Below are 27,022 nucleotides of genomic sequence, written 5' to 3'. Positions count from 1 at the left end.
CCTAACAGATGCAGAGACCAGATATCTACCTTTGGAAAAGCTAACACTAGCTTTGGTAATGGCCTCCAAGAAGCTGAATCATTACTTTCAAGCCCACAAGATTGTGGTATTAACTGAACACCCTTTGAAGTCCTTGTTGCAGCAAGGGGACCTGACAGGCAGGATAGCCAGATGGGCAGTGGTGTTAGGCCAATATGACCTGGAATTCAAACCTAGAACAGCAATCAAAGGCCAAGTGTTGGCCGACTTCGTGGCCGAGTTCACACCGAGCGCCATCATATATCGGGCTCCGTTGAGCCGAAGTATACGATGCCCAGGTGAACAAGAAGAAACCCAGTTGGGGATAGCCAAACAGAAGAAAAAAGAGAAACTCAGGCCCTGCAATATTTATGTCGGTGACTCCTTCCGACTATTTGTTGATGGAAGTTCAAACCGACAAGGAGCGGAGGCAGGAGTAGTACTAGTAACGCCGGATGGACAGATGGTGGAACAATCCATTCGTTTGGGGTTTAAAGCCTCAAACAACGAAGCAGAGTATGAAGCATTGATAGCAAGATTAAAGTTGGCAGCAGCAATGGAAGACGACGAGGTAATGGTCTTCTGTGACTCCCAGCTTATCATCAACCAAGCAACAGACGAATATGCTGTCCAAGACGAAAGGATGGTGGCCTATGTAAAGGAGGTGGGCAGACTGATAACATTGTTCCAAAACTGCCGACTACAACAAGTTAGCCAAGATAACAACAGCCATGCTGATGCCTTGGCCAACCTGGCTAGTGCAATAAAACCAGGAAAGGTAAACACAATAATGTTTGACTACTTATCAGGTTCAAGTGTAGAACCACTGAGCACAGAGCATGAAGCAATGTGTATGGAGATGGGACCAAGCTGGATGGATGCAATAATAGTATTCCTTAAAGAGGGGAAACTTCTAGATGATCATAAATAAGCACACAAGATCAGACTGAACTCTGAAGTTGGCAAGATTCAGTCTGACAGCAGAGGGGCATCTCTACAGAAGATCTTTTACTGGTTCCCTTTTAAGGTGTGTGCATCATTCACAAGTTGAAGACTTCTTGTATAAGATACATGAAGGAGTATGTGGAAGCCACACTAGGGGCAGGTCACTTGCTCATAGGGCCATTACTCAGGGGTACTGGTGGCCCTATATGCAGAAAAATGCTGAAGCCCATGTCAAAAAGTGTGAAAAGTGTCAGAGGTTTGCACCTTTGATACACCAACCAGCAGCAGACTTGAACCCAGTGTCCAGCTCTTGGCCATTTGCCCAATGGGGCATGGATCTTGTTAGACAACTGCCTCAAGCAACTGGACAAAGGAAGTTCCTGCTAGTGGCAATAGATTACTTCACCAAGTGGGTTGAAACTGAACCATTTGCAAAGATTCGGGACATTGATGTAAAGAACTTCATATGGAAGAACATCATCACCAGGTTTGGGATCCCAAGGGTAATAATAGCAGACAATGGTACGTAGTTTGACAGTAAGCTAATCAAGAGCTTCTGTGCAAAATTCAAAATCAAGAATCATTACTCTACTCCAAGCTTCCCTCAGAGTAATGGCCAAGCAGAAGCATCCAATAAGGTTATCCTAGATGGAATTAAGAAAATGCTGGAAACAACAAAGGGCAAGTGGGTGGATGAGTTGTCCAGTGCACTCTGGGCATATCGGACTACGCCGAGAAGATCAATTGGAGAATCCCCATTTGCCATGGCTTATGGCACAGAGGCAGTAATCCCATTAAAGGTCGACATCCCAGGGGTCAGAACCCAAGGAGTGGAGAATGAGACTAATAATGCATTTTTCGCTCGAGATCTGGACTTGTTGGAAGAAAGAAGGGAGAAAGCGACAATTCAGCTGGGGGCATACCAGCAGCAGCTTACCAAGGCTTACAACAAAAAGGTCAACCCACGAGAGTTTCAAGTTGGGGACCTTATCTTGAGAAAATTCGTCGGTAACAAGAAGGATTTCAGAGAGAGCAAGCTTGGCCCAAATTGGGAAGGACCTTATAGAATCATCTCGGTCTTGGGCAATGGAGCATATTGGCTTGAAGGCAGTGAAGGCAAAGAATTGCCAAGACCTTGGAATACTTGCAACCTGAAGTTCTTCTATCATTAAAATTTCCTTTTTGTTTTTAAGTTTTTCTGTTATTAGCTGAAGTAATTAATAAAATTTTAGCTCAATTTTTGGTTCCAAACTTGTGTAAAAGGATTGACCAGTCACTTGGCGATGTTTCTGATTGAAACATGACGAATAACTTAGACTTATTATATGGCAGATTTGGATTATACTGGCATATAATAGAGTTGAACTAAGTTGGTGATGTTTCTGATTGAAACATGACGAATAACTTAGACTTATTATATGGCAGAGTTGAATTATATTTGCATATAATAGAGTTGAACTAAGTTGGCGATGTTTCTAATTGAAACATGACGAATAACTTAGACTTATTATATGGCAGAGTTGAATTAAGTTGAATTAACCTAGATTTACTGTGTTCACAGAATGAAAACTTTGAATGAGACTAAGTGTATATCAGTTAGATTAACAGAGACCGAGGTTGATAACCGCGGCCAATCTCTGTTTGAATCTGATCTCGACGACAAGATCATATGTACATACTTAATATGAACATAAGTGAAACTTAAGTTCACATTAGGGGGCAGAAAGTTGGAGAATAATGCTTGAAAGTTAAAATTTACATGCTAAAGTTAGTTTAACACTTGTTGAAATTTTAAGAAAAATTTACAAGTTAAACCGAGGTCATGTTGAAAGGAAATTGATTTAACACTTGTTAAATTTTTAAGAAAAATTTACAAGTTGAAGTTAAGCCAATGTCATGTTGAAAAAAATTGGTTTAACACTTGTTGAAATTTTAAGAAAAATTTACAAGTTGAAGTTAAAACCAAGGTTATGTTAAAAGAAAGTTGGTTTAACACTTGTTAAAATTTTAAAAATTTACAAGTTGAAGTTAAACCAAGGTTATGTTAAAAGAAAGTTGGTTTAACACTTGTTGAAATTTTAAAAAAAAATTACAAGTTGAAATTAAGGTGAGGTTATGTTGAAAGAAGTATCTACGTACTTGCCGAGATTACCATAGAAAACAGAAGTCTAGTTAACTAAAAGTGAAGTACCAAGATAAACACTTGTGAAAATATTTCAACAAAATGTTTTCAAGTGTTAAACCAAGGCCAAGATAAACAAGTCAGTGGGTATATCCGAGGTATTTTACCCCGAAAGACTGCACAGTTAAGGTGTACTTTGAAGGCATGCAAAATATTCTAAGTATGGAAGCATACAAGATAGTAAAAGGAAGACAAGCATTCAAACACTTAGTAAAAGCAAGAGGAAGTTGAACTTGCATTCAAAGGTGGAAAAGGGCACTTCGGCCTACAAAGGGATTACTTGTTCGGATTACAAAGATGGCACGACGGCCAAATTAAAGCTAACATTGTTTCAAAAGTAAGAAAAAAGTACAAGGTATAAGAAATAAAGAAAAGCATCAAAATGGACTACTCGGTGCCAACAGTTGGTTGTGTCCCAACCTCAGAAGACAACTGTGAGCCCTTCTCAGCCTCGAGCTTGGCGCTGATCTCTCGTAGAGTGTGATCAATGCTCTTCCCGACGATTGGCACCTCGGAGGCTGTCTTCTGGGATGAGGCACCTTTAGAGACTTCATCCTCCTCATCCTGAGTCAAGTCCAAGACCTGCTCATTCAGAGTTGGGGACTTGGCCCCAGTAGCTTCTTCAATCTTCTCAACCTCAGCCTGATCCTCGGATTCAGCTTCGTCCTCGGTCTGGCTTGGAGAGTGAAGGAATGGCAAGATGATGCAGCTATTTTCTTGGAGAGGCGAGTTCTCGGGGACAGCTAACTCCTTTAAAGCAGCAATCCAACCAAGGGTGAAACCCTTGTTGTATACCTGCTTCACTTGCTTCTTGTAGTCCTCGCGGACGTCGGCTGCCCCCTCGACGTATGCTTTCTCCTCCGCCGCTTTGATCTCGATGTCCTTTGTGGCCAAAGTAGCAATGAGCTCGGCTTGGGCCTCGGCAGTCTTCGCTTCGGCCTCTTTTTTTTTAGCCTTGAGGACCTTAGTGACGACCTCAGCAGCTCCTGTCCTCTCATCGGCCTCTTCTTGGGCCTATGTGGCTGCCTTGGCCTGATCTATGAGCGTCTTCATCTTGGCCTGGGCTCTGTTGACAGTCTTCAACAAATTAGCAACCTCATTGGTCTTATTGACCAACTCCTTCTTGATGTCAAAAGCCTGCATCGCGAAGGAGTCTGGATTGCCTAGAAGAAATAGACAAAACAAAAATTAGTAAAATTCTCTAAGTATTGAAAAATAAAGAATGAAAAGTATTAAGTGTTAGGGGCTTGCTTTTACGGAGTGCTATAACATTAAAGCAAAATTTTCATATTCGCTGACCTCGGCGTTGCGGTCGAGGTCTTTGGGAAGGAGCAAGGCAGTAGAAAGGACAACGCCGACTTCGATGGCATCGGCGCTGTCACCAGCTCTGACTGGCTTGTCCTCAATTGTGATTAAGGGGGCCCAGGGGGCATCGGATTTGAGAGAACCAGAGGTGGTCGCAGAGTCTGACCTCGGCCTCTTTGACTTGGTGGATTCGGATGGTTCGGCCTTAGCGAGCTTCTTCTCGGCGGCGGAGAAGGTCTTCTCGCCCTCGACCTGTTTTGAAATTGGCAAGGTGTCCTTAGTGTCAATCTGAGTCGTCGTTGCCTTGGGTTGGGCTTTCTTCAACCTCTTTGGTTGTGGTTTGGGTTGAGATTGGGAAGATGGAGATTGGAAGGTAACAACGTTCGAGATGTTGGCCAGAAGATCATCAACAACTATCTTCTTGCGACCTATTTCGTCGGAGGAGATGGCAATGGTAACTTTAGTGCCAAGGCTGATTGCTGGTAGAGCTATTGGTGGGTTGACTAGATCGTAAGAGGACGCCTCGATATTTTGGTGTCTTCGGCTACGGGTCCTACCTATTGGTGCAAAAAGTGGCGCTCGACGTCAACATTGGTGCTGAGAGGGTGGAATCAATTGAGGAGTTGAAGTAGATGGTTGCTCCATAGGACCAAATGTTGATCCTTGGTCAGGCCTTGATGATTCGGCTTGAGAAGTAGTTGCTGCAGGAGGGGACTTGCTCTTTTTGGGGACGTCGGGCAACGTTGATTTGTAGGTTGGGATGAAATTCAGAAGCAAAGGAGCCTTGTGCTGATTAACAAGCAAGTCCAACAGCCTCTTGAAATCTTTACTGGGATAGAAGTTTTTGCGGAAGTCCTTCGGGGGCTGAGGAAGAGCTGTAAGGAGAAAACGAATAGACGTTAGCACATACAAAAATATCAAAGTAAGAAAGACTTGAAAGGAAGTAAATGTGACACTTAGCTCTTACCATCTCCCTCTCTGAAAACTGTTCGGCTTAGGGGATAGAGGTGAAGGTCATTGTCTGGATGGAACTCCCAGTTGCCCGAGACGATGAAGTAATCGTCTCCAGCACCCTTATTGGAGTCTAGGTGGTCGGCGACAAGTTTGTATTCCGTGGATCTCGACTTAAGGTAATAGATATAGCCCTTTTCTGACTTCAGGCCGCACATAGTGTAACAGTATTGGATGTCGGCAAGGGTAACCCTAGCATTCTCTTTTTTGGCTAAGGCAATTATACCATTGATAACTCGGTAGGAGTTAATGGCAAGCTGCATTGGGTTCAATTTGTAATAGTGAAGGACTTCTCGAAAAAAGGGTGTCAAGAGGGAACCTAAGTCCACACTCTATGAAGGCTACCAATGGGAAGGGCATGGAGTCGTCTTTGGGCATGATGGAGTCCTCCTCCCCTGCCAACCTAAGATGAACATCAGCAGGGATGGCAAACTCCTACCTAAAGTATTCTAACTTAATTGGGGTGTTTACCCTTTACCTGAACATACCCATGATGTCGGCTAGAGGGACGCGGTGTTGGATTTCAGGACGAAGTGTTTTTTGTCTAGGGTAAGGACCTCGGCAAAACCTAAACGTATGTTGGAGTTTTTTAGGATCTAAATGGAATTTGTTTTAATTTTTCCTAGAGTTTGGAGTTCTAAAGCAAATCCCAATCCTATAGTTGCTAAAACATGAGAATTAAAGGCAAGAATCTGGAAAAAAAAAAAAATAACAAGAAAACAGAAACAAGAACATGATTCAGACTCAAGAAAATGAGCAAGAATTCAAAGAACATTGAGCAAAAATGTGTACAAAAGTGTGAGGCCAAGGTTAGTGGAAAAATAAGCAAGTATGTGAGTAGTGTGTATATACTCAGCAACAGATGGTACAAAAACGGAATCATGAATTAGATGGCAAATAGTAGAATCCAACACACAAGTAGTTATTTGAAGAACATGCGCAAATTTGCAATGGCGGTATACGAACATAACAGTTTGAAATGAAACAAGAAATTGAAATGAAGGGAAACAGTGACTTACCAGAATGAGTGGCACCGGAGTAGTATACGCCGAAGTTGAAACTACGGTGGAATAAATAGCAAGACAGTGAGTGTTTCGCCGGAGGAGACAAACGGAGTAGTTGCAAATAGCTTTGAGAAGACGATAATGGCAGTTTGGGGAAAAGAATCTTAGAGAGAGAAAACTTGTGCAAAATCAAAGATGTGATGTGAAAAGACGAAAATAGGGAAAGCGTTTTTTGTCAAAACACGGAAAAGACGGAAAAATGGTATTGAATGTGCCTTGGACGACGTACCTATCAGGCGGCGCACGCAGAAGCGACGCGACTTGATGACGCGTGTCAGGTACGGCTCAATGGGGAAAAGACGCGTGGCAAAAACAGTTGAATTATTGTGCGTGACAGCTCATACGCGTGTTGAAACTCTTGAGTTCTTGAATTAATGGAGCAAAGACCTCGGCCAGGGGGGACAATCTCGGCTAAATAACTTAAACAAAACTTGGTTATTAGTTCTAAAGTATTTAAGAAAACAGACTACAAGTCTTCGTCATGAGGAGACGACTAATGATGACCTCGGTAACAAATGATAGAGCAAATTTAGTCGATGTGCTATGGGTTCAAATGATATAGGTTTCATCACCTCAAGATGCCAAGGTAATAGAACCTAGGGGGCAATTGTGGGGACATATTTTTTGGATAGCAACACGTGGCCAAGGTGGCACCGAAGTGCCAGCCAAGGTGGCACCGAAGTGCCAGCCAAGGTGCCACGTGTCCTTGACTTGATGCCAAGGTAATCTCGGTTAGGCCGAGGTTATCTACGGAAATACTGGAATCCGAGATGAGCGGATAAGTTGTAAGAGTCCTAAAGTGAGGGAGGACTTCAGTTTGGATAAGGATAAAACTCTTTGGGAGTTTATCTATATCTATTTGAGAGTCCTGGATAGGCATTGAACCAAAGTCTATTGAAGCTAGGCTTCTACAGGGATCAAGTCAGTATTGGTTATAAAAGTAAGGCATCCTTGTGGGTCTAAGGTACGCTTTTTGTATTCTAGCTTGTGAGTTGAGCACAATTGATTATTTTTTAGAGATATTGTTTACAGACTTGATCGTCGAAGTGTCCCCGGGTAGAAGAACCACCGCCGGATCTCATCTTTTTGTTACAGGTCGTTCGGACGCAATCTATTCTGTCGGTGTTCTTCAGTTGAGTGCCTGGTAGGCAGTGTGGTCAGAAAACAGCACACACAGGTCATGTTAAGGAAACTTAAAAGTATTGTCATCTTTTATTATACTCACTTCAAGTATAACACATAGATAGACAAAATATCTTAACATGTATTTTAAGGATACACGTTAAAAAAATACATACAACATTTATAAATTATTCAATTTTCTATAATAGTGAGGTTGATTAAGGTTAGTCTTTAACAAAACCCATAAATTATTAAAAGGGTAAATTACATTAACACTCCCTGAGATTTGGTCCAATTATATATTACCTTCTGACGTTTTAGAAATTACATTCTCATCCTTGTGAATAATAATCTCATTTCACAAATTTCCTTACTTATATAAAATGCAACAATTTCTAGTAGAAAAATAGAGCAAATTACATTGAAAAAAAAAAGTAAAGTAAAGGAAAGGGAAAAAAAATGAAGTAAATCAAAGTAATAAATGAGATAGTGCATGAGTTCAATGTATTCATTTCGTCTAAATAATTACAATGACAGGGAGTTAGTGTAATTTCTCAAATGTCAGGAAATGATATGTATTAAATTTAAATCTCGAGAAATATAAATGTAATTTATCCTTTTTACAAATTATACCAAATATATTTAGACTTCGTTTAGCATAAGTCAAAATGAGCCCTTTTAATTAAAATAGTCACAAAAAGATAAATTAAACTTTTTAGTTCAATGAGACAAAATGTCACATTTAAACTATAATCATTTTATTTTTTCTCTTATAAAAGTTAAAAAATCAAAAAATTTATCAAAAACAAAATTTTTTAACCTCAAACTAAAATAACAAAAAAATCAATCAACATCCTAGACGAACCCTTATAATTTATGGGCCGTGATTCATACCCCCAGTGGGGGTCGACCTCCAGTGACGTGGTGGCCCCCTATTCGCTGAAAATAAAAAAATAAAAAAATAAATAAATTTTTTTTGACCCAATCTGTGGGCTACACGCACGACCCCAGCACCCCAGCTGGGGACTTAAGCATTTTCTATAATTTATACTCCCTCCGTCCCATAATATTAGTCCCTTATTCCATTTTTCATTGTCCCAAAATATTAGTCCCTCTTCAAAAATCAAGTACAAAAATAATATAAATTTCCCATTTTGCCCTTCTTTTAAATTCATAAATAATATACAAAGTACAATTATGACATTGATATTCTCAAAAAAGTGTACTATCAAAGGGTAATTTTGGAAAACTAACTTTTTAAAAGTACAATAATTGTACTACCAAAAAAAATTGGATTCCCCAAAAGGGACCATTATTTTGGGACAGAGGAAGTATTGTTTTTTTAAAATTTTTTTTTTTTTTAAGGTTTGGTAACAGTATCGGTCAGACTTTTGGCCGTCAGCGGACTTGAAGAGCAATACGATAGAAGAAGGGCGCTGATTGAGGGCCCGAGGCTTCGGGGCTCGAATGCCCCGAAATGCCATTTTAGGTAAAAAAAAAAAAAAAAAAAGGAAAAAAGAAAGAAAAAAAAAACAGTTTTCAAAAATGGAAATTAGGGGTATTAGGGCCAACTTTTTTAGGGCCACCAATCATTTTCCATAGAAGAAAGTGTGGGTAAGCAGATCATAGCCGTTGAAACCTCCGCAACTGTCGTGGTGGCGTGGGTCCCAATTTTTCTCAATCTCCAAAATCGGACGCAATCAACGGTGACTCCGTTTCCGTCATATCCGGAGACAGTGGTACCACGTGTACAGTAGTTGGGGAGGTGCATTAAATGTTGATCATGTGCGTGCACGTGCACTTCTGCTTCGTAACAATCCTCACCCTGGACCCACCACGTGACACCGCCGGATGACAATTTCCTGCACAACAAAAATTACAGCCGTGATAAAGGAATTAGGATCCTCCCCTTGAGCCCCTCCTTCATTCCCTCCTTGCATGGGCCTTCGGGTCTACTTTGAGGTCCAGTTTTGATAATCCGAACCGTTCATATTTTTAGATTTATTCAGTATATCATACCTGTAAAAAATCAAGTTGATCGAATATCATAAAGTATATGTTCGGAAAACTGTTTATTAAAAAATAGTTTGTAGTCCCAATTTTCTGAACGCATACTTTCTGATATCCAATCAACTTGATTTTTTACAGGTATACTATACTGAATAAATCTAAAAATATGAACGGTTCGGATTATCAAAACTGGGCCTCAAAGTGGACCCGAAGGCCCCTGCAAGGAGGGAATGAAGGAGGGGCTCAAGGAGGGGATCTGGACTCGTGATAAAGGCCTCGAAAGGGAGGCGCGAATTTGTGCCGAAAAGTTATTTTGTTTTGTTTGTTTATTTTTTATTTTTTGGTTTTATATTAATTTGGATTTGTTTGTTTGTTTGTTTGTTTTTTTTTTTTTTTGAAAGAGTTTTTATGTGTATTCTAAAACTTAAATCTTAATGAAAAAAAATAAACTAACACAGTCTAACAAATAAAATAAAATAAAACCAACATAGTCCAACAAATAGAAAAAAAAAAGAAAAAAAAAACAATTGGGTTAGATTGATTGGGTAATAAAATTGACTGATCAGTTAGACTGCTGGTTAAAATTTGTTAATTCCATATAATTTTGTACGAGTCGTTACTATATTTTTATTTCAAATCAAAAAGACTCGGAAGAAATAAAAACCTAAACCTTAAATCTTAAATTCTAAACCCATCCGTATACATTAAAAAAAAAAAATTACAACAACCCAACAAATAAATAAATAAATAAAAACAACCAAACTAACACAACTCAACCCATATAGTTTTGTACGAGTTTTTACTATATTTTTATTTCAAATAAAAAAGACTCGGATGAAATAAAAACCTAAACTTTAAATCCTAAACTTTAAACCCACTCCTACACATGACCATCTTTTATAAAAAAATAAATAAAAAAAATTATAACAGCCCAATAAATAAAAAAAATAAATAAAAACAATCAAACTAACCCAACCCAACAAATAAATAAAAGTTATAATTAAAACAACCAAACCAACAGTTTCCAAAAAAAAAAAAAAAAAAAACTTTTTCGAGCCACGTTCGATGCCTCAAATTCGAGGCCTCAATCTTCTTCCCAAAAACTAATAAAAAAAGCAAGAGTAATGATTCATCCTCCCTTTTTCTCCCACCTCTTTGACCGCCTCTCTCTCTCTCATTGGTTACCTTTTTTTTTTCTTTTTCTTTTTTTTCTTGCTCCTCCAATCACCCCCTGCCACGTGGCAAAGGGGTGAGGGGGTGACCCCCAAAAGAGGGTCCCAAGCATTATTCAAAAAGCAAACATCAACTGCACGTGTTCTTCTTCTTGGGGCATCCAACCAATAGATGAAACGTGGTGACATGAATCTTCCTCTCACATGTTCCAACCTAACCAGTTATTGTATGTATATGTACACTTTCGATGTATTTTTGTGTGTAAATTATTGATCATGTTTTGGAAAATTAACAATTTTAATTAATTTTTTAATTATTTTATGAGATGTAAAAAAATTATATTTAGAATGGTAGAATTTTTTTTTAATTAAATAGATGATTGTGAAACAAAAAATAATTAATTAATATATAAGATGTGACATTTTATTTTATTAATTATTTTAATATTATTATTGTAGAAATTGTATATTTAAATAAAATAAATAGATTCATATTGAACAACCACTTTGAATTTCAGAACAAGAACATGCTGGAATTTACAAAAAATTATAATAAAATAAAACTAGTAAAAGAAAGCAAACCGAAACCTGTGCGATACCACAGTGTACTTAAAACAGATTAGTCGTCTCACCGTGAGTGTTGAAGGAACATCGACTTCTATCTCTTAGGATTAGATCAGTTAACGCAGAAGCACATTCTGTTAGCTTTGGCGAATTGACAATGGCATCACTCTCTCACAAAGGAAGAAAATTATAGGAAAAGACTGACTTGACTATAATCTGAGAGCAAAATTTCTCTATTGAACCCAAGGGAGATGAGCCTCCTTTGATATACAATGGGGGAGAGATGAGAAACCTTCCAGCCATGAAGGCTAGCAGCTAATGCCCATTACACCTGGAGTAATGGACCAATTGATGGAGATTCAATGTGTGAGTTACACACACTATAATATACATATCTTACAAAAAGATTAAGTGAACCACCAAATCGACCCAGCCTAAACCTAACTCATTCAAGCCTTAAGTCTAACCCTAAGCCCAAGCCCAAGATCCACAGACCCGAACCCAGTTCGATATGGGCAAGTAACATGCGCGCACATGTAACAATTTTTCCATAACCAACTTAAACCATAGTCTTGGCCCAAACCTATCCTTGAAGCATCCATAACTCCATTCCTTCGAAATTTTGGATGCCACAAAGGGCTCATGCTCTTATCAAAATCTTGAGATTTAAATACCCATCAAAGTTTTCCTCTACATTCAATATGGGATTGGTAGTTATACATAATTCTCAATACCTTATTCATAAGGCCATCTTTATGAGACAATTTCTCATTCAATTCTCAATGGTTTTTGGTAATTCTTTTTGTGGTGTAAATACTTTATTACAAAGAATCTAAACCCATTTAATCCTACCTTAATCAATGGTTGAGACTTACTTTAATCTCACATTAAAGTCACCATAAAACCATTTTTTCTATTAATTTTTTTAGGGACATTTACATACAAGTCCCATTTTGTAAACTTATAATCCATTAAGTCATATATAAAATTATTTGCTCCTTCAAGTCCCATTAATTTTTAATAGGCCAATTTACCCTTCCAAGACCTCCTCGCCAACCAGTCTCTCTCTCTCTCTCTCTCTCTCTCTCTCTCCTCTCCACAGACCCAGTCTCTGGTCTCTGGTCAACATGAATAGTCTTGCTACGATCAGATCCTTCATATTCTTCTTCTTTTTCTTCAATCCGTTTCCAACTCTGTCGTTTGCGAAATCGATCGGACTCCGAATGCCGATACGCATCCACTTGAGTATCATCGAAAAATCGCCACCGATCATCAGCGACAGCGTCCTAAGGCGACGCTTCACGTAGATCTAGATACGAGCTATTGGTCCTACTAGTCCTACTCAATCCACCAACACCAGATGAATCATACACCGTTTGATGATCCGAATACTCATACCACCAATCAACTGTAAACGAATCCGATTTTTGGACCTCATTTATGACATTACTAGAAACAATCTGATGATCCTAATGATGATCTTCATCATAGTTCTTCTTTCGGCTGAGAAATTCGAAGACCAGAGCAAAGAGAACTAGTACTATAATGGTCGTCGAATCGGAGTTGGTGTGTAAATTGAGGAAATTACCGTCACCTCACTCAGGGAATTTGCAGCGATAGATCAGCCACTGCCATTAGAGATAGAGAGAGATCTAAGGTTTTCTGAAATTGAGAACTTTCTCAATTTATAATATTTTCAATTTTAATCATGAAAAAATTGAGAAAATTCTCAAAATTGATAATTATAAATTTTTTAGTTTTGATAGTTTTGATAATATTCTCAGTTCATACTAGAAAAAAAAAATTGAAAAATTTCCTAGTTTTGATAATTATAAATTGAGAACATTCTCAGTTTTGAAATTAAAGGACAAAACGTCTTTTTACCTGTACATGAGACTTATTGGTTCAAAAAAAATTTGATAGGACCTAAGCTACCACCAAATGTGTAGATAGGACTTTTAGGTAATTACCTCTTTTTTTTTTTTTTTTTTTTATCTTTGTTGACTATTTTAACCAGAATAGTTATTCCCAAACATAGCCATTATGTATATAGAAATTTAGAGGAAGAAATAATTAAAAAATAATTTTATTTTTATGAAGGTATAAGTTTTTTGTGTGTGTGGTGTAAGTTTTTTTATATGTCAAAATTATACAAAAAAATATTTTTATTGTGCTTATTTTTGTGTGTGGGAGTTATACCATCCAATGTAATTATTTTTTGACTTAATTGTAGTTTGTCCAACTTAAAATTGAGAATGAGTTTGGATAGGAATGGCAACGGGGCGGGGCGGGGATCACCCTCCCCGTCCCCGATCCCCGAAACTACAAACTTCCTCGTCCCCGGCCTCAATCCCCGGCGGGGAACCCCTCACCCTCCCCGGTCCCACCCCCAACGGGGATCGGGTTTCCCTGACCCCGAAAAATCCCCGTCTCTGTTTAGCTTATCATCATCAACAATATCATCGATTATCAACACCAACATCATCGATCATCAACAACATCATTTTCATCAACGATAACATCATCAAAAAAAAAAGAAGACAAATCTGGTAGGAGGGAGGAGCCGAGCCAACGGATCTTCTCAGATCTGATGGTGGCTTAGCGGAGAAAGACGGTCGCGAGAGGTGACGGGAGGAGGCTGTGAAAGGCGACGGAGGAGGAGGAGGAGGAGGAAGCGACGGGGAGGCGGCAGTGGCCTGGAGGAGGAGGCTGTGGTGGCCTGGAGGAGTACGAGGTGACGAGAGGAGTCGACTGCATTGCGTAGCGTCTGTGAGAGAAGAAAGAGAGTGAGACAGTTAGAGAAGAGTGACAGATCAGAGAAAAGAAAGATCAGAGATATATAATAGATATATAATAGATTAGATCGGGGATTGGATTTGATATATAATATAATAATAGATATATAATGGATTAGATCGGGGAGGAACGGGGCTGGGGCTGTGAAAGTGATCCCCGTTCCCGGCCTGAATTTGATTGGGGATTCAATTTTAAATACCATTTCCAACCCGTCAGGGGTATTTTTCAGAAAAAAACTATTCTTATCGGGGACCGGGGGTCGGGTCCCCGTCAGGCCGGTTTCAAATTGCCATCCCTAAGTTTGGAAAAGGAAAATGACTTGGACCCCAACAAGGGGCGCCCCAACAACCCCTCTCTCTCTGATTGGCTAATTTTTTTTTTTTCTCCTCCAATCATCAATCCTAAGGTATGTGTGAGGGTGGTGATTGAAGAGGGTCTCAATCACTTTCCGTTTGGCAAATAAGACAATTTAAAGGAATAGAAGAGTTGGAGGATAGGACATGATCAAGGATGATGAGGTATTTTGTCTCCTAATGCGAAAATATAATCATTCATTGGAAATGCATTATCAAGATTCCTAAAGATAAACAAAAACAATAATAGAAATAGGGCAATTTATTATGCTTTAATGGAAAGGTTTCTACATAAAGTAAGGCCCGATTGATATATATTTTCATTAAATTATTGATTATTTTCACATTTCTTTAGTGCAGTAGTGGAGTTAAAAATTTGACTTAGAAAGGGGACTATTGAATTAAAATTTTAATAAAAATTATAATTTAATTTAATTTTTATTTGAGGATAAGATTAAAAATTAGTATGATTGCAAAGATATATTTAAATATAAGCTCAAATTAATTAATCATTATCTGTATTATTAAGAACATAGTTATTCAGGTCAAAAAATTAGACTCACTTTCTAGACTTAATAATGTATCAAGAAGATGATTTGTTAATAACCAATCATCTTCTATTACCCAATTACCTTTTTAACATATTACTGGGTCTAGAAAATGAGTCTAAAAAATAGATTTGTATATCATTTTTCTATTATTAATTTGATTGTATGTATGGTGATCATCACGATTTAAAAAATAATTATATACCTTTACAAAATATGAGAACAAAATTATATTAAGATACACACAAAGAAATATAGAGAAGGATAGAAAAAGAAAAGTGCTCGGTGAATAAATAATACACAAGAACTGTTATATATCTTTTTTTTTGGGGGGGGGGGGGCATTTTGAATCACTGAATTAAATGGTAATTTATATATTATTATAATTACAAATCATTATCATCTTATTAAGACTAAAAGTTACAATTCTTTTTTCTTATTTTTTTTTATTTTATTTAATTTTTGTTAATATGTGTCAAAATATGATTGGATTATACATTAATTTTATATTCTTAAGATAAAATTTTAAATTTAGATTCTTTCATAAATTATATTACCATAATTGGAATACGATCAATATTCTTTCTTTAATTTATGCAGCCTTTATAAAATTATAAAATAAAATTTTAATTTTTAATTTTTCTTTAAATTATGTTACTAATGAGAACAATATTCGCATGTGTCATAATGATATCTCATAATATTATTGGTATAAACATAATATTTATTAAATACACGTGTTCAAATTATTAATCGTTATTAAAAGTTTATATATTTTTTTCATTTCTTTTTAAAATTTTATATAAAAAAATTATATCCTTCTAAACTATAAGGACTTGAACAATAAATTTTTTTAATACAAATATTTTTTTTAACAAAGACAAAAATATTAAGAAAATGAATGAATTTTTTAATACATGCCAAACATGGTGGATTTTGTTAATTTTTTATTTATTTATCTCAATTGTCAATTTAACAAATTAAAATGAAAAAATAAAATTTAAATACATGTAATATGTTATAAAAAAAATTATCTCAATTGTTTAAACATAATATGTTATTAAATACACGTGTTCAAATTATTAATTACTACTAAAAGTTTATACTTTTATTTTTTGACATTTTTTGTTTTAAATTGTATAATTTTTTTTTTATATCCTTCTAAACGACAAGGATTTGAACAATAAATTTTTTTAATACAAATATTTTTTTTAACAAAAGGCAAAAACATTAAGGAAATGAATGACTTTTTAAACACTTATCAAACATGGTAGATTTTGTTAAATTTTTTTATCTCAGTTGTCAATTAAACAAATTAAAATAAATAAATAAATAATTTTTTTTTGGTTTAAATAGTTATGAAATGACTTTTGCTAAAATCAAATAGAAATAAACATTATTTTTCTATTAAAAGTGATGGTTGGGGAAACTTTTTTTTTATATAATAAAAAAATGAGAGTTACGAGTGATAATTTATTATTTCGACAACGCTAACCCACACTTTCACTTACAATAATGATGTGTCAATGGAGTTGGGTCCCATGTTATTAAAATGTATGGCAAATAAAGAGTTGATACATATAATACCACATCATTATGGGTACAATTGTGGCTATTTTTGTATATTTCAAATATTTTTTTTATTGTTCATTTAGACTTTTTTAGCACTTGCGAAATATGATAAATCTTGTTAATGTTTTTTTAATCTCAATTGTCAATTAAACAAACTAAAATAAAAAATGAAATTTTTTTGCTCAAATTGCTAAAAAGTGACTTTTGTTAAAAAAACAAATAAATGTTATTTTTTTTAATTAAAAGTGATGGTTCGTGAAATATCTTTTTTTATTAAAAAAATGAGATTGGTAATCTAGAATTACTTTCAGATCAAATGAAAACACCATTCTGAATTTTCTTCTTACCTTTTTTTTTATCCAGATATTTTTATTTTGTAATAAATTTAATTTTGTTATATTTATATTATTTTATGCCATTATAAAATATAATTTTTTTAATATCAACTTATTTGATGATCCATTTTTAAAATGGAGTATTTTTTAAACATAAAAAGAAATTCTATTGAAAAAACTTAAGCATATTGCTTTTGTTTTTGTTCATTAAAATTAAAATTTTAATTAATCTTATTTATTTTGAAAAAAAAATAAATTAGCAAATAATTTTAGGAGAAATTACATTCCAGTGGGACATAATTTTTTTTTTTTTTAACACAAACATTGCACCCCCACGACTTGCACCACATCATAAAATCAATTGCACTCCACTATGTTGCAACTCCCCCATAATTTTATATATTTATATATACAATTTTATTTTAATTGCTCAAGTTATTTGGTGTCTCCGCAAAAGTCCACTCAAATTTATTTGCATTTTTGAATTTTACATAAATCCTCACCAAATTAAAAATTATGTTGCCTAATCTTTAAAAAATTCCAAACTTGACTTGAGTTGCTTAGATTGAACTCGCCCGAGTTTACTACTCTAACAAAGGGGTTGACAGTTACATGATTGAAATTGTGACAAATTAAAAATTAATACATGAATTGTGAAACTTGAATTGTAGATTTCAATATTTTTTTTTGTTTTCATAATTTACATACAAAAATTTAACTATTTATATTATTTTCTATAAAAATATTAGTATTAATTTTTTCACATCTTGTGCACTAGTTTTCACTAGTATATTATTAGTTGTAATTAATTGTGTAATAACTATATGTAAATAAATGAACCAATTACAAATATTTATGTACGATGTGATATAACAAAAAAACGGTGACATATAACATTTCTTTAATATAAAATTTTATAAAAATATTTTTTAGTGTAATTAAATATTCAGAGTGACAAATTAAACTTGTTTTTTTTTAAAGAAAAAAAAGTTTTAAAAAAATCGTGATATAAAATTTCAAGAAATTATTTTAAAGGATTATATTGAAATACATTTTTTTATTAAAAGCATAAATATTAATTTCTCAAAAGTTGGGAGGGACACGTGACTCACTTGAACCGCAGGTACCTCTGGCCCTGCTTAGTGTGCACAGAGCTTTTAGTTTTTGTCACCTTAACTATATAAATTGAATGTCTCTATTGGAAATATATTTAAAAATTATTTAACTTTTTCACGAGATTCTATTTTTACACACAATATATATATATATATATATATATATTTTAAATTCACGTTATCGCTTTAATTTAGATACCCATTGTTAGATAAAAATCTATGATTCGGATAAATGAAACCTCTATGGTTCAGCTATTCTTTTCGTTTGGTAGTTGACATATGGATAAAAAAAAATTTGTTAAGTAATTAATATCCGAGCAGTAAAAATAGTGTAATAAAAAAAAAGTGGAGTGTAGAAATAAAAGAAAAATTCTACTTGGGACATTTCCAATGCATACTTATTTTTTTATATATTAAGGCCTCGTTTGGCAAGAGGCTATTTTAGTCAATTAGCTAAAAAGTTGCTAAATTAGCCAAAAAGCCAACAATCCATACCAAAAAGTCAAAGATTCTTTTTTCTCTCTACTTTTTGCACATATTTTCGTAATTAGCCAAAAAGTCATCCCAAACATACAAGTTTTTTTTACCTACCTTTTTAGCCAAATAGTCAAAAAATTACTAAATTAGCCTGTTCCCAAACGAGGCCTAAATTTGAGTAAAGATTTAAGTTAAAATCTCCATCTGATATCAACCGTTCCAATGCTAAATTTTTAATTTTTATCAAATAACCGATCGATTGGAAGGACGATCGGGAGGATGTTCAGGCGGTCAACCGGCAATGGGCAACTTTGCAAGTAACTGGACAATTGGCTAGTCGTTTGGTGTATGGTGAAGCGCAATAGCTCTTTCCAAAAATTTGATGAACACTGAAACCTGTCTCGATTTGATGAAACTTTTGGTTTTCCCCTCATTTGATATAGGCTTGATGCTAGGGTTAGAGGAGAAAAAGTAACCATGTTTCGCCAAATTTAAATTTGATTCCAAATCTGACTAAGCATTGGAGAAACTTTTATACAACACTTTTATCTTATTATACCCTTCATTTTTATATCTTTTTTATTACATCTTATTTCTTTGTAAAATTATATTAAGGACTAAAAATTCCAAACATTCCTCTTCATATTTCTCTTTACATTTTTATCTTTTTTTTCATCCACCACCACCACCCTTCTTCTCCACCAACCACCACTACCTAGCCACCATCCTTTTTCTCCACTAACCACCACCACCTTTCTTTCATTTCCCACCCTCTCCATCCATCTACAAATCCAAATACATCTACCTTAATACATATATATACACATACATATAAAATAAAATAAAAACAACAGACAAAAGAAATAAATTAAAATGTACATATAATCATTATAAATAAATAATGTATATATTTTTTTGTGTTCAATAGATGTGTGGATATAATTTTTAATCATTTTGATATAGTTTCGCATAATTTAAAAAACAAGTGAGTTTGAAACTTCTTCCGACTAAGTTTATTCAGACTTCTATGACCGATCATGGTTAATTAATCAATTTTGGACCATTTGGTGGGACACGACTGAACAAACATGATTTGCTTGGCCGTTTCCAACCGAACAAACCAAATTTGTTCATTGTGTCCCGCCGAACAAACAAAATTTGTTAAGTTTTGGTTCGTCAAACAATACACAAATGTTGAAAAGAAGCTGAGAGGTCGCGGGGTAGTGACCATGGTGGTGGGGTTGCAAGGTGGTGGTTAGAGGTATGGTGGTGGCGACAACGATGGTTGTAGTAATTGCAGATAAAGTTGGGATTTGAAAGATTTAAGCTGTAAGAAGAAGAGAGTATATTAGGAATGAGGTTATAAGTGATATAAAAAAAGTGTGTAGACAGATAAAATAATATTTTTGAATTTTTGGGGGATGTGTAATTAGAAAAATGGTGTAATAAGGTAGAATTATTGTGTAAATAGAATCACCAAAAATAAATTGTCCCAACTTTTGGTCCTTTTTATTACGAAATTACTATATTAGCCGTCATTATCTTTGAAGAATTTGTGAAAGACCCATTTGATATTAAATAAAATTAGTATCCATAGGGTTAGAGAAAGCCCAAAAGTTGGCACTTGGGACAACCAAACATGCCAACCCAATGAAGAATTTTAAGGAGCCGAGGAGAGTCTTCATATTTTTCTTTTAAAAAATAAATAAATAAATTGAAGTCAAGATCGATGGACAATAACTCAGTACGCTCAATTAAAATTTTAAAAATTTAGTACCTATTATATCTTAATGCAAATTCTCCTCGGTACGCCCAATAAATAAATAAATTGAAGTCAAGGTAACTCAGTAGGCCTAATTAAGATTTTGAAAATTTAGTTCTTATTTTATCCTATTCTAGCTCATGATATGTGATGTGATAAGTGTCAATTTTTTATTTGCCACACATTCAACAATATAAAACTCAACTCTCTTGTTACATTATTATAGATAAATTGTAAATCTAAAATTATGAATATGCAGCATTTCTTACACTATGTTTGATTGAGGAATTTGTGAAGAGATTTGAAAAGAGAAAGAGAAACGATAAGTGAAATATAAATAAAATATAATACACTTCACCTAATTTTACACATTTTTTATATTTTTCTTTCTAAATTTATTTCCAAATCTTCCAAATAATTAGATTAGACCTCTTGTTTCTTTTCCCACACAGTTCTTTACACGATAAACCAAAACAATGTAACCAATGTCCTCAATCTCTAATTGGGTCCCTAATTGTAATCAATGCTAACCTTAAAAAGGGCAGCTAATCTTTCCACCCATCTTTGTTAAATCGTCTGGAAGCAAGCCCTTTGGATGAGAGACTTGGAGTCACAGGCATTGAGGGTGTTTTGGGTGCCTCTTCGTCATCCCAATCGTCACCCCAACTGTTGTCCCACCCATCATTTAAGTCCGACTCTGCTTTGCTCCCGCCTGAAACTGGCAGCTCCGCGTCTAGCTTTTGATATTTAGAGCCATTGCTTTTGTTGAAATGCCGCCTCTGGAAGCTGACACACATCCACGCTGATACCATTACCAGTAGAACACCAAAAACAATGAATACAACCAAAGGAGGTTTCTTAACAAGGTTGATGTACGCTGTTTTGGTGCTGTGGTCGGTTTCTTTGTTGAAATCTCGTGGAATAAGATCCCCGAAATCAAGACTGCAATTACCTTCTCCTGCTTTTAGAACAATAAAGTTGTCAGTTCCACCGCTCTTGATAGAAACTTTCACCTGCATAATGCAAATCTTTAGTCAAACCCCAAATTTTCAGGTCAAAGATAAATTAATTTTTTTTTAATGGCTGGTCAAGATTGTTTTAAATGGAGAGAAAAGAGCCACTAGTATGAGAATAACCGTACAGATAAAAATATCAGAAAGGTTATCTGACCAGAAACAATGTATAGATGATGCACCAAGTAATGTGGAGTAAAAGAAGCTCAAGAAAGACTAAATTTAAAGAAGCGATAATATTTGGACGTTGGCATAACTTCATAGAGAAACTAATAAAAATCTTCTATAACTATGTTTCTATTATTATTAGTTTTATTTTATAATTATTTTATGTTTTTCGGATTTTGAGGCGAGGGGTATTTTGGTATTTTTATGTTTGCTGACATGGGTCGTCTTGGGAGTCAAGTTATTATTTAATCTTATTTAGTAGTTTTGGAAGTCAATGATATTATAATAGTTTCATTTTTGGTTCTAGTTAGTTTAACAAGTCTCATAGTTCCATATAAAGCCATGTAATACTTATAATTTAAGAGAGTTGATATTTAGAGAATTTTGAAAAGCTTTAAAGCTTTCTTATGGATTGTGTGATGCAACCCTAACCCTAGGTGTGATGCCTAAAGGATTTTAGGAGTGATTCCTAAGCCTATCTTCTTCTTTCTTTTTCTTTTCTGTTTCAATTTACTATTCACAGCCTCTAAAAGTGCATTTTTCAACCTCAAAACCCTATCCAATCACCCCCAAATCAACCATAATCCCTTTCCCTACCTATTAGCCTTCAATTTAACCCTTTAAACCCTAAATTACTCACTGTTAAGGCTGTCAAATAACCTCTGTTTTCAAAATTCAGCCGTGTCCTACATCACCAGGGGTCCTATTTCTGCTGTTTGGCAACATGTATCTTAGGGAAAATTATATTAGCATTATCAATTAGACCAAATTGGCTGACTATTTCTATCAAAAACTCTAACCGACGTTATTAATTGGGCCAAAATGACACAAAGTTCAAAATTAGGGGTCAAAACCGTGTCAATTAAAAGTCTAGAGAGCAAAATAACACAAGCAGCAAAATGCAAGGACTGCCCGTGTAATTTGCCCTTTATGATAAGAGATAGGCCATAAATTTGACAGTTTGTGTCAGTATGTGTCTCCAGATGCAAAGGAAGCCTTCATATCCTTACTCAACAATCAATTTCCAACTTGTACCAAAAAAAGGGAAAAATAATCATTGTCCTACAACCAGGGCGAACAACAAGAAACATTATTGCAAGTCCAAAACACAAGTCAGCTAGATGAGGACATAAATAAAGCTATCAAGGGCCTTGACAAAGTATATTAATGTGCAAAATAAACATTCCTTACAGACATTGACCTCCATTCTTCTTTAATTAAATAAAATTTCTGTCACCCATTAGCGAATTAGTTGATAATGTTATGTGGCCAGCAGAACCAATTAACAATCTTGGGGCTGACAAAAATATTTCCTCTTAAAATATGTACAGTGCCTCAGGAAGAGAGAACAGGGAGGTGTGTGTTTGGCAAAAGTAATTCATTCCCTCCAACTCAGAAACCGCTCGCTGTGACACCTCCCGATTTATTTTCGCATTTCTCTGCCCAACCATTTCTTAGCCAACCCACTTTCTCTCAACCTTTAACACAATTCTCTGCCTATGGAGACAATCCTTTTAACAGCTCACCTTCCACAACAACTTCAAGAGTTGAGACAACACTTATCGTCACTAAAACAAAAATTGAACTTGCTTGGAGTGGAATGTTATCAAAATCACATTTCTTTTCATGGCAAGGCATATTGAATCATGTTGTGCTATTTATTGATATGCTATGTCAGAATTCAAAACTTATCCAGACTATTGAACTCAACAATTCATCAACTATGAAACACAAATACTCCAAAATAGGTTGCATACGAGTATCGGAAACAGATACGCGTCTGATATGCCGGGATACGGCCAGAAAGTATCCCTTTTTTTTCTTTTTTTTTAAATTTCAGATACGGCTCGGATACACATGGATACGTGGGAGATACGTTCCGCATACTTTTGGGATATGACAAGGTAGAAAACATAATTTTAAAAACTTTTTTGTGGGTAAAACCATAAATAAAAGAAGTTAAATTGAAATAAAATCAGATCCTCAAATTGACATACACGCATGAACTAAATTCAACAAAAACAATGAGAAGAAAAACCCTAGGCTCAAATTGACAAACCAAAGCTAGTTCCTTCTGTCTCGATTGACAAATAGCAGAAGTATTGAAGCAAAAATATGGTTCCTTCTTCTTGATCGACCACAGCGACAACAACAGCTTGTCCGAAAGAGTGTCCGCCTGCAAAAATTCAAAAAAAAAAAGGGACATGGTAGGTCGAGTGTCGGACACGTGTCTATCGCGTGTCCGACGCGTGTCCGACACGTGTCCGTGTCCGACACCCATACGCTGCCTCCAGAGACGTGTCCGTGCTTCATAGCTCACGTTTCTTCTCTATCAATCTTATTCTTTTTTTTCCCCTTACTATTAGGCTGCTTTATTTTAAAAAAAAAATTCACTTTTTTTTTTTTGGGGTTTCCCTACAGTGTTTTAATCTTATCCTTCACTTTATTTATTAATTTGCTTTAGGTTTTATTTTCATGCATATTACATTATTAGAATTATAAAAAATAATAATAATTTTTTTTACGAACGTATTCCCTCCATAACCCTACTTTTTCAAATTTTGGCATATCGTCATATCCGTGTCGTAACATATCCTTATCGTATCCGTGCTTCCTAGTTCATCAAAAGCATTATTCTTTGAGCTAAATGCTCTCTAAATTTGAAGGCACCCAAAGCAAGAAGAAAAGGAAAAAGGATGTACTAGAGAGTTCCTCCTAGGAGCAAATACTTCCTATGCCTAAGCATACTGGTTTTTTGTTCTTTCCCTCAATAAAAAGAATTCAAGCAGCAGACCCACAAATTGATACATGGTGACCTCCATTCACGTCGACATAAAGAAATGTTACATCAAAAGTGTCTAAAACTAACAGAAACCCATAATGATATGAGTGGATGCTAGTGACAACGATAAATGACATGGGATATTAATAGAACAACTAATCAACTACACATTATGGATGTCTTGTTCTTGTTTCTATATATCCAACCTACAAAGGTGTGGCATTCTTAAATGAACCTAGATATGTTCTTATTACATACATAGGTTCTAGTGCCCTTTTTTCTTATTGAAATTTATTTCTTTAGAATGTGAATAAATGATAAATATGTACATGGAAAACAATAAATTAATAGATATCCATCTTGGTAGAACACATATTTAGAAAACAAAAAGTAGGTAAAAACCATTAAAATCATATTTAAGAGCATTAAACAATTTGAATGTTCAATGAAGGAAAATTCCTTCAAAAGGTTCTATAAGTGACCAGGCTGGACTAGACATGGAGTCTAGCAATTAATCAATGAGAACTCTTTCATCATCCTTTTAAATGTTCTATAATGTTGTTTACATGAATGATATACCTTTATGTCTTCTTTCTCTGGGAGTTGAATTTTTGTTTTCTCTAGCACAACAAAATCAGGAGCAGAAATTGCAACAGTGAGAGGATTGTTTCCCTTATTCTGAATCAGAAGTGAAAGCTCTGGAGAATCTGGAAGATTGAAAACCAACACCCATAACTTCTAATGCCAAATGAAATCAACCAAGTAAAGGAAAAAATTTCAAAAGAAATTGAGAGATATTCCAGTGTAATGCAGCCAGCCACAAAATATGATGGATATTTTTATAAATTTACAGACCAATCTGGTCATCTAATGATTAACGTGTAATAATGACATAATGTGTAAAATACTCTTGAGTTTACTTTGAAATATATAGCTCCCAGTTACTTCTTTAGAAGGTAGAGAAGACATTTAGGCTCCCTTTGGATTTATGAATTTGAAATTAATGCATTTGACATCACCAATTTGAAGAGTGTAGCGTTTAAGTTAATGTAGTATTTTAGATTTAGAAATAAAGAACAGATTGGAGAAGCTTTATAATGGTGGATTTCAAATAACTTTATAAATTAGTTATTTGAAATCCTTCATACAATATTCTACTTGTGCAAGAATCTTAACAAAATTCATGAAACATACCTCTATTCAATCCTCCATTTTAGGGTTGTCATCTACCTTCAATTCAATAACTAATATTTTTATAATTTTACAAAATTTAACCTCAAATCATTTGAAATATGCCCATCCAAAAGGAGCATTAAAGCATAAATGATTCAATTCTCTCTTTACATTTGTCAAGTTTTGCTCTCCCTTCCTCTGACCCCCAACAAACTTTCCTTGGTCGAAAAAGATTTATTCCATCTTTCAAAAAGTTTAATTATTTGGCATCCTCCAGATCACCACCATTTCCTACTTCTTTCCATTAACCCCAATGTGATCACAAAGGAATATAAATCAGTGCAATGGATCAGATAAACCAAATGGAGAAGTAGAATTAATCTAACTGAATCCCTATAAATGGAATAAAAGTATTGCAACCTTAGCTCAATTTAGACTTGCAATATAAAAAGAACTCCGAAATGATGGAATTTAGTTCAAATGCATAGTTAATTAAATAATAAAGAAACATATTGGATGAGAGAATGAATAATAATAAGATGACAATACCATTTCCTGGAACTCTCAAACATGCTACCAGCTTGTTCTTATCATCCTTGCAGCTTTTAGATACATCACATTCTTCGCCGCGAGAGCGCTCCTTCACCGGTACCTCTTTGGTCGGCCCCGATTTCTCTCTCTTGTCACCCTCCACCACAGAACCATCCTCACCCTTTTTCTCACTTTGATCTTCTTTTGATCCATCTTGTTTTTTTTCAATTGAATTTTGATCATTCAACTCATTATTCTGAATAGCCTCTTTTGATCCACCCACTTGAGCTTTGTCATTCTTTACTTGGTCAACTTTCTTATAATCCACATCTGTCTCCAACCTACCAGTTTTCTCATCTGATTTGTTATTTTTGTTCAAAGTTAAGGGATTTTTTGGATCTAAACCAGTATTTGCAGTTGCTTTTACCTAAATTTCAAAACCCAAAATCAATAATAATAAAAACAAACAATACATCTATTGAAATTGAAAAAAAATGTAATCTTTAATCTTCATCATTTACCTCCAAATTGGTAGTGGCACAGACAATCAGGATTAGGGTCCAAGAAAGACGCAGCAGAAGCAAATAATTTAGCTCCATCTTTTCACAGAAACCCAATTATTTTAGATATATTTGGAAGCAGAGATAGGTATTTTGAATTCAATGGGCATGAGATTACTAACCTGGAGTGTTAATAAAACTTGTTGACTTGTAGATTCGCACTGACAGTAGAGATTGACAACAGAGGTGCACAAATCTCAAATAAAGGTTTATGTAATGTATGTATCAGTAGAGAGAGAGAGAGAGAGAGCTCTGACGAAAGAGAGGAAGGAAACATGAAAGAGTGGACTCCGGTCAAATTAGGGTGAGAATTTTCATATGTTAAACACCACACACCAATTGTACATTTTGTAATTCCAAGTTGTAACTTTTTTTTTTATTCTTTCTTTTTTAAAGAAAAAATTGATAGCATAGCACAAATATTGAAATTTAAAATTAATTACT

General features: G+C 35.0%; 1 protein-coding gene across 1 annotated transcript; it reads right to left on the bottom strand.

Annotated features, from left to right (window-relative positions):
- Positions 1–20,722: 20,722 nt before the first annotated feature.
- Positions 20,723–26,807, bottom strand: LOC114269780 (uncharacterized). Its single transcript, XM_082902609.1, has 5 exons — positions 26,701–26,807; positions 26,540–26,619; positions 26,037–26,445; positions 24,894–25,021; positions 20,723–21,364 (listed from the first exon to the last, which is right to left on the bottom strand). Exons 2-5 carry the CDS (start codon positions 26,615–26,617, stop codon positions 20,897–20,899), a joined length of 1,083 nt encoding a protein of 360 aa, XP_082758735.1. The 5' UTR covers positions 26,618–26,619; positions 26,701–26,807; the 3' UTR covers positions 20,723–20,896.
- Positions 26,808–27,022: the final 215 nt, after the last annotated feature.

Source organism: Camellia sinensis, chromosome 13 (assembly GCF_055761805.1).
Source record: "Camellia sinensis isolate YWXY chromosome 13, ASM5576180v1, whole genome shotgun sequence".
Classification (NCBI taxonomy): Eukaryota; Viridiplantae; Streptophyta; class Magnoliopsida; order Ericales; family Theaceae; genus Camellia; species Camellia sinensis.
Note: the sequence above shows the minus strand (reverse complement) of the source record. Positions and strands in the feature narration are given on the sequence as shown.